An 8929-nucleotide genomic window follows, 5' to 3' on the forward strand; every position below is an offset into this window, starting at 1 on the left:
TACCGTAATGAACCATGTATGTGCGACGCTAACTCCCAGATGCTGCAACGCGCAGGTAACGAGGTCCGCTCCTTTACAGTCAGCCTGAGGATCACGCCGGAAGGAGCAATGAGGCGGTGTGGGAGGAGTTTCTGCTCAGCTGCTGCAGAGCGACAGGTTGGACGGCGCCAGAGACGCCATTAAAGCAATAATCATCGATAGGATAATTAGGAAATAATCTCACATTGAGACACTAACTTTAATCATTTCTGACATTCTTTATTTCACACGACATCTTCATTCATCTCCGCGCCGAAACAACTCAGCTTCGTCACATGACAGAGATTTATTGAGACCGGCGTCTTCGCCGGTGTTGAAATGATGCAAACCCGCTGTGCGTCTTTGAGAGACTTTCTCTAAAACTTTCCTTCTTGATGTTTTTTTTTATGTAGATTTGAAGTTTCTCATTTAATTTGAGGCTTTATTGACGTATAGCTGTTTCGGACCGTAACAACCTGATTCTAAACCCAGACAGGTGAACATTTCCGGGTTGTTCTCTTCCGTGTTCTCCAGCGACCGGAGCAGACAGACAGGTCGACATGGCGCAGGCCGCAGAGTTTGGTAAGTTTTTTTTTTTTTTTTAAACTTTATTTTTATTTATTTTTAACAACCCATGTTCATAGTTACATTCTTCTGTCTCTTACTGACATTTATCATCTGCATTATAACTTGGCAACAGGAGATGAGTTTGGTAAGTTTACTGACCGACGTCACCAGCTGCACTGATTTACGTTAAAACTTCGGGGTTGTGGATCATTTCTTTCCGCTGTCAGCTCCATCACAATGCGTCACGTTTCACTGGTTCTGGTGCTGCGACACCCTGTGATAATAACGTTTATTATCATTATTATTATGAGTTACTTTGAGTTTGCTACCGCGTCCTGCCTCTGCAGCGCACCGGGCAGTCAGCTGATGTTTTAGTGAAAACTGGTCTTGTTGCTTCATGGCTCATTTAGTTTGTTACGACAGAACATGCAGTAAATGTACCTTTGTGTTCCTATGGTTACCTTGGCATTACTTTCAGATTATTATAACTGATTGCATGTTTTCCTAATATTGTGCTACAAACTGAGGGATTTTTGTCAGTAATGCAAACACAGCTGTTCATCTGTTTCTACAGGGACAAGAGGAAGAAGAAGAAGCAAGGAGCGCCCTCCTCCAGGTATTATCTATCTATCTATCTATCTATCTATCTATCTATCTATCTATCTATCTATCTATCTATCTATCTATCTATCTATCTATCTATCTATCTATCTATCTATCTATCTATCTATCTATCTATCTATCTATCTATCCTCAAGAACTGAGTACCTGTTTTAATCTGATGTGTTATTTGAAAATGATGTAATCAGACAGACTAATTCAACTATTTTCTGATTTTAAAAGTACAAACACCGTAATTACAGAATCTGGCAGTAGAAATGTTTCTCCAAATGACTGTTTACAATATGAAACGTATAAATCTGATACCGACAGTGTTACTGTATATGTGGAAGTGCTTCTAGTGCCATATGGATATTTTGCTGTTTGTTCACTGAACCTGCAACAGACTCAGGAAAATATCACAACAGCAAAGCTGCTGAACAAACAAGAGGTCTCACTTCAACGTTATACTGTGGACCTCTGCTGCATTTTTGGCTCCACTGCTACAGAAACTTTACTGAACTCAGACAAGTGATGCAATAAAATTACACAAGTGAAAATGATGCAGTGAAACTCTCTTTAAAAACAGGTAACTTAGGTAAATGTAACTTGTCACTACTCACTTCTATATATTGTGTACAGTTACTCTCCATATTTCATAAGTTAATATAAGAATTGTCTTTAACTGGTTGGAGAATCTGGCATAAATACAAACTGTTAAAGGGCCAGTATCATGTCAAAACAGCTCTTTATCTTCAATAATGTTCCAATGCTTTTTCCTGTCATGTTGCTTTGATTCTTTCATGTGTGAGAAATCCTTTCATCTCCATGGCAACCATTCAGATGCAAAACGCCTCAGTGGACCTAGCCCCGCCTACAGGGCGCAGCTCCTTCCCCACTCAGCTCCTTCAGACTAGCAAGCAGCAATTAGCAAACAGCTGCTGAGCTCATTATAGGAGCTGCTGCTCAGCAGATGTTGTTAAAAGGTTGACAGAGGAGCCATGTTGGGATGACTTCCTGGAGGCGGAGCTTCAGAAAGAGCCTCTTAAAGAGACAGAGGCCCAATTTCAGGGCATTAAATCAGAAAGTTAAATTTCTATTAAATCATATTTGATACAGACAGCATTTAATAATAACTGAAGGTAATATAGTTACTGATTGTAACTATATTACATTACAGTAACTATGGCAGTAAAATTGACACTATGTGGCTGGAAAACATGAGACTGCCTCTTTAAAACATGCTGCGATGCTACATGGTTTATTAGAGAAATCCTATCACATGTAGTAAAATGAGTTAATGCAGATGTGATGTTCATTACGAAAGTATAATATTGAGCAAAGCATTGTGACTTGGTTTACTTTCCTTCTCCAGATCTCAGACTGGTTCTTGTTGGGAAGACTGGGTCAGGGAAGAGCTCCAGTGGGAACACCATCCTGGGCAGAGACGCCTTCGTAGCCGCAGTCAGTCAGTCCTCAGGTATTTAAATCTCTGTTCTGAAGCAGACATGGAGCATCTGCACCAATCAGAGCTGATTATTAAGGGCTTCATATGTGAGAATCTGGGATTATAATCTGGATTAACAGGAAAATTAAAACAGTAGAAATCTGATCTGTGTTTTTAGTTCCCATCAGAACTCTGCTGCAGTGGTTTGGATCAGCTGAAGGATTTTAGCTGCTCTTTATGAACTTCCTCACAGTAATCCACCCAATCAATCAAAGATCAATTTCTTTTCAAATTTATGATTTGTTGAATAACCATAAACCGTATTTTATGTTAATTTAGATCAAACTTAATTAACCTGACACTATTTTTAAAAAAAACAATATTAATATTTCTGTTATGGCCAACAGCCAATACTTAACTATATCCTGAGACACAGCATTTCATTTGTGTCCTTTATATTGGACATTTTGTTCTTTATCTTCCTTTTCAATTTTGAGTCACCATATTCCAGGCATTCCCTGGGCTGACCTGCTGGAGCTTAACTCCATTCCTCAATCAAAATGGCCGCCTTAGCAGCACCCATGACCTACTATATACTGTATATACAGTACAGGCCACAGGTTTGGACACACCTTTTAATCCAATGGGTTTCCTTTATTTTCATGACTATTGACATTGTAGATTCACACTGAAGGCATCAGAACTGTGAATAACACATGTGGAAATATGCACTAAACAAAAAAGTGTAAAACAACTGAAAATACCCCTTATATTCTAGTTTCTTCAAAGTAGCAACCTTTTGCTGTGATTACTGCTTTGCACACACTCTGCATTTTCTTGATGAGCTTCAAGAGGTCGTCACCTGAAATGGTTTTCACTTCATAGGTCAACCTGTCCTGTCAGGTTAATAAGTGGGATTTATTGCCTTATAAATAGTCATGAAAATAAAGAAAACCCATTGAATTAAAAGGTGTGTCCAAACTTTTGGTCTGTACTGTATATATATATAGCATATATATATATATATATATATATATATATATATATATATATATATATATATATATATATACATATACATCCTGCTTTGCTGCAGCACAGAGAGTAGGAGCTCAGAGTGTTCTACCATCCTGATGTCCTGATCATACCCTCTGTGTTTCTCCCAGTCACCAGGCAGTGCTGTAAGCAGGAAGGCGAAGTGTTTGACAGAACAGTGACCATCGTCGACACGCCGGGCGTCTTTGACACGTCGTTCTCCGAACACGCCAGCAAGAGAGAGATCTCCAAGTGCATCAACATGTCGGCCCCGGGGCCCCACGCCATCCTGCTGGTCATCAAGGTGGGGCCCTTTACCGATGAGGAGCAGGACGCGGTGAGGCAGGTGGAGGAGATCTTTGGGGCGGATGCCTGGAGGTACACCATGATCCTGTTCACCCGGGAGGATGAAGCTGCTGAAGACGTGAAGCTGCAGCTGCAGGAGTGCGGCCCCAAGCTGCAGAGCGTCCTGCAGAGGGTCAACAACCGATACCTGCTGCTCAACAACCGCAGGGCCCACGACCGCAGCCAGGTGCTGGCGCTGCTGGAGGAGGTGGACAGGATGGTGTCCGAGAACGGAGGAGAGTTCTACTCCAACTACACCTACCTGGACGTGGTGGAGATGCTGCGGCGCAGAGAGGAGGAGCTCAGAGCGTTCTACCAGAAGCAGGTGGAGGAGCAGACCAGAGCTGTGGAGCTGAAATACGAACAGCTGCTGACTGCTGCTCAGCCTGAAGGGCCCGACCTGAAGAGGAGACGCCAGGCTGAGATACAGGAAGTTCAGCGTTACTATGACAACTTACAGCGGAGCGCGCGCCATGTTGTAGAGCAGAGCACAAAGCAGGATTCAATGGAGGACATTGTCCAGTTCTCCATGACGCTGAAAGTGAAGGCCAGCTCCTAAAGACCCAGAAGTCCCTGTTTTCATTACCCAGCATGCATCACCATCAGGATGAACAGTCCTGAGGTTCTGGTCCGCACTGATGTTCGTTCACTCAGGCTCCTCTGAGAAACCACTGCGGTCCAGTCAAAGTCCTTCCTGCTGAAAGGTTTCAGCAGCAGCCTGAAGGTTCCTGAAGGAACTAAAACCTTCTGCTACATCAACCAGTTTCTGCCCACATGGGGATTTTTCCTCCCTGAACTGGCAACCAGTCATTTCATTGTTGAACTTTGCTGTAACTTAGTCTAATAGATCATATTGATCTATTGTTTATTCATAAAAACATTAACAAGCAAAAGTTGATCATTGATGAAAGTTGTTGTGAATGTCAGAGTGATGATGAGCTGAGCTCTAAACCTGCAGCAGTTCAAAAACTGTTTTTTAACCCAGTGTTATTATAATGATGCAGGATGAAACATTTTAAAAATGTTTCATATGATTTTTAACTGTGTCTTTTTGACAGTAAATTGAATAAACAGTTTAATAAATCTGAGGAATGTGTGTGTTCATTAGAATCAGTCAGATGGAAGCAGCTTCAGCCGCCACAGATCCATGAACCTGAAGAACCGTGACAATATTTCACTTTGACCCGTCAGACGTTCCAGAACCAAACCCAGAATTCTCCCCTACAGACGGATAATCTCGGGTTTCTTCTCATAATCTGGGTTCTCATTCTGTCTTTCTGCGTTTGCAGATTCTTCCTGCTGCTCACTGAGTCCAGATTCAGAGGAGCTAAATATTAAATATGACTAAACATTAAACCAGAAATATCAGAACCGTTTCCTGTAAAATGTAAATGTTTAGTCGAAAGTTTGGTGAAAAACGTCTTGAAAATAAATGACGTGATGAACTGAAATCTGCAGAACTTCAGGAAAATCAAACTTGCTGTAAAACCTTGACGGATCGTCCAGCTGCTCTGCAGAAGTTTTTCTAATTTTTAAAAAAACTTTTTATCCTCAGAGAATCTCCTCCATTAGAGCTGCTGTCAATATTTACTGCTTTAATAATTAATGCTGCTAAATGAGGCGCCGGGGGAGGAAGGAGCGCTCTTCATCATCATCATCATCATCACACCCAGAGGATTACATCACTCAACACGACGTCTCCATGGCAACCACCCAGTTGACTTTAATGTGAGACTCTTCCAGATTAAAAACAACTTTTGTTAATCTGCAGTAACTGATGGATGTGCGGCAGAGACGGGTCAGAACCAGAACCTTTATCTGGGTCAGAACCAGAACCCAGCAGATGATAAAACCCAAAGTGCTTCTCTGGTTCAGTAATTATGTGAACAGAAATGAACGGATCAGAACCGCTCTGACCCGTTGACCTGGCCCAGTTCCTCCAAATGGTTCTGCAGGTTCTGGATGTCCGGTCCAGGTGCTGCATGACCTTTGACCCCAGCTGCTGCAGACGCCTGCTGGTCATCCAGTCATTCGGGTGGAATAGTTAAATCACGGGCCCCTGAGGACCAGGGTGGGAAACCCCTTATATAAAACACAAACACATGAAGCCCATAGAGGTTCTGGTCCACCTGGTCAGAACCAGAAGCACTTTAATGATTCCTGAATAAATGTTCAACATCAAGGAGAATCTAGAACCTGAACAGAACCGTCTGATTCTGGATGATCAGAACCAGACGGTTCTAAAGGTTCTAGCAATGAACCAGAACCTCCTCAGTCCATCATGGATCAGCAGAGACGATGGATGAACCGTTTGAGACGGAGAAACGTTCTGCTGGAACTCTGGTAGCTAAAAGCACAGACATGATAAAACGATAGACGCCTCCTGGACCGCTCTGGTCTACTGGCGCTGGCGAGACGCAGGGCGGCCATCTTGGAGCGGTCGACCTCTCCAAGATGGCGCCATATTTACTGAAACCCGGGCAGCCATTGCAGGGTCTACTCGTTTATTATGTCTGTGGCTAAATGTAGCTGAGCTGACACCAAGCTAGCAGACAGACAGAAGCAATCGATCAGCAGAGATCAGATCAGATCCAACTGGAAGGAAAACGACTCACCAGGGACAAAAAGTAAAGATTCTGGTTCTGTTCACTAAAACTCTGAAACCAGAGACACATCACTGATCCTGCCGGCCTTCATCCTCCATCATCATCACCTTCACCATCATCATCATCATCTGTCACTCAACCTTCACCAAAAGGTCAAAGGTCAGGATGTTTTCAGTTGTCTACAGCACAACGTTAACCCAATAGGTTAGACTCAAACATTCTGATTATCTCAGTAAAAACTTCAGTCTGAACTCAATAAGATCCCAGCAGCTCAGGATCAGGATCTCAGACCAGTGGAGGTCAGGGTCTACCACACCGGACCAGAACCAAGATGGAGGCTGTACAAAGATGGAAACCGGCCAGCAGATAGCAGCTGGGCGTTTGGAGCTGGTTGGTAAAGCAAACATGAAGCATCATAACCTGGAGGCTGGAACAGTCTAACATCGGATCAGATTCATTCACTCTGGGACTGAAGAGTCTGACATCCAGCTGAGTTTCCAGTTCCAGACCAATAAACACGATGACCAACCAACTGGGTGGACAAAAACAGAAAAGATCCTCAGCGATCTGGAAGAGAGAACCATCAACCTTTAGAGGACAGACATATAAAACCTCAGAGGCCATCGTGAGGAAGAGGACAGCTGTGGTCTTTTGTTTCAGTGAATCTTGTTTATTATGAATCAGCAGGTCTGACCTTTGTGAACATCATCATGAAAACATTTCCTGTTCTGTTTCTCTAGTGAAACTTTTGCATGGAAACTTTTATTTCTCAGCAGAAAACAGTAAAGTGTGAATCAGTAAGGAAGTGTTGACGATGTGCTGCTGCTCTGAGGTCATGTGATGTTTTCAGCTCTCAGCTGGTGGCAGCAGAGAGAGGATGAGATAAAAGCTGATGACAGGAAGTGGATCTGCCAGAGCGGCCGTTCTGATGATGTGGGGTTGTAGTGGCAGTGACCTCTGTGACCTCTGTGGCCCTGCTGGGTGTGTGATGATGATGATGATGATGATGATGCTGTGATGCTGAGCAGGAGTGAGCTCAACGTGACGGTGACGGGGCCTCACCAGGGGGTCCTGGGCCTGGTGCTGTTCACCATCGTCACCACGCTGCCATGCTGCGCGTTCCTCTTCATCAACCTCACCATGCTGTACACGCTGCGCAGCCGGCCGCTGTTCAGAGAGGCGTCCCGCTACGTGCTGCTGTTCAACCTGCTGCTGGTGGACACCGTGCAGCTGTTCCAGAGCCAGTCCATGTTCCTGCTGTCCGCGGTCAGCCTCGCGCTGCTGTACCCGGTGTGCGCCGCTCTCACCGCCTTCAGCAGCCTGACCCACTGCGTGTCCGTGGTCACGCTGGTCAGCATGTGCCTGGAGCGGTACGTGGCGGTGTGCTACCCCCTCCGGCACAGCGCCATCGTCACCCTGAGGAACACCGGCGCCGCCATCGGGGTCATCTGGGGCGTCAGCTCCTCCCACGTCATCGTCCAGCTCAGCCTGATGCTGTCCCGCTTCTCGGCGGCTGACCTGGGGGTCATGCAGATGGTGCACTACTGCGGGAAGGAGAGCGCCTTCATCGACCCCGTGTCTGACCACTACGACAGAGCCTTCACCTACTTCCTCTTCCTGCTGGGGGCGGCCACCGTCTCCTTCGCCTACGCCGGCATCATCGTGGCGGCGCGCTCTGCGTCCACGGACAGAGCGTCGGCCGTGCGGGCGCGGCGCACGCTGCTGCTGCACCTGGTGCAGCTGGGCCTCAGCATGTCCTCCACCGTCTACAACTCGCTGCTGATCGTCATCACCGGCAGCCTGGAGCGCGTCCCGGCCGTCCGCCTGCAGATCGGCCTCTACATGGCCGTCATCATCCTGCCCAAGTGCCTCAGCTCGCTCATCTACGGCCTCAGAGACCACAACATCCGGCCCGTCCTCGTCATGAACCTCATCTGCCAGTGCAGAGGCTCGGCTCTCCACACCAGAACCAGAACCAAGAACAGAATCAGAGTCCAGCTCAGCTGAGACGTTCACTAGAAACTGGGACAATAAAGACGATGATGGGAGGAAGTCAGAATGTTCAGCAAATAAACCTGCAACTGTTTTCACTGAACCGATAATAATAATAATAATAATAATAATAATAATAATAATAATAATAATAATAATAATAATAATAATAATAATAATAATAATAATAATAATAATGTTTTTATTTGCAGAATGTCTTCAGGAGATCATAAACATGTTTGTCTAATAATTAAAACTTGAAGCTGATTTTTCATGAAGAACTTTGAGTAACTTGTTGAAACCTGCAGCTTCTAAAACA

At 44.8% G+C, this 8929-nt stretch overlaps 2 protein-coding genes across 2 annotated transcripts; both read left to right on the forward strand.

Moving 5' to 3' along the window:
• Nucleotides 1-363: 363 nt before the first annotated feature.
• LOC102231849 (GTPase IMAP family member 4-like) lies at nt 364-5100 on the forward strand. Its single transcript, XM_023341767.1, has 4 exons — nt 364-600; nt 1160-1201; nt 2561-2665; nt 3799-5100. Exons 1-4 carry the CDS (start codon nt 579-581, stop codon nt 4569-4571), a joined length of 942 nt encoding a protein of 313 aa, XP_023197535.1. The 5' UTR covers nt 364-578; the 3' UTR covers nt 4572-5100.
• A 2183-nt stretch (nt 5101-7283) lies between these two features.
• LOC111610128 (olfactory receptor 1571-like) lies at nt 7284-8625 on the forward strand. The gene has a single exon (XM_023342730.1). It carries the CDS (start codon nt 7636-7638, stop codon nt 8623-8625), a length of 990 nt encoding a protein of 329 aa, XP_023198498.1. The 5' UTR covers nt 7284-7635.
• Nucleotides 8626-8929: the final 304 nt, after the last annotated feature.

This window comes from Xiphophorus maculatus, chromosome 11, assembly GCF_002775205.1.
Source record: "Xiphophorus maculatus strain JP 163 A chromosome 11, X_maculatus-5.0-male, whole genome shotgun sequence".
NCBI classification, from domain to species: domain Eukaryota; kingdom Metazoa; phylum Chordata; class Actinopteri; order Cyprinodontiformes; family Poeciliidae; genus Xiphophorus; species Xiphophorus maculatus.

Excerpts from the sequence above, each read along its gene's own strand:
- LOC102231849 (XM_023341767.1), top strand. The coding sequence starts at position 579 with ATGGCGCAGGCCGCAGAGTTTG. Across the intron at positions 601-1,159 it reads GGCGCAGGCCGCAGAGTTTG|GGACAAGAGGAAGAAGAAGA; the intron begins GTAAGTTTTTTT and ends CTGTTTCTACAG. Across the intron at positions 2,666-3,798 it reads CGCAGTCAGTCAGTCCTCAG|TCACCAGGCAGTGCTGTAAG; the intron begins GTATTTAAATCT and ends TGTTTCTCCCAG.
- LOC111610128 (XM_023342730.1), top strand. The coding sequence starts at position 7,636 with ATGCTGAGCAGGAGTGAGCTCAACGTGACGGTGACGGGGCCTCACCAG.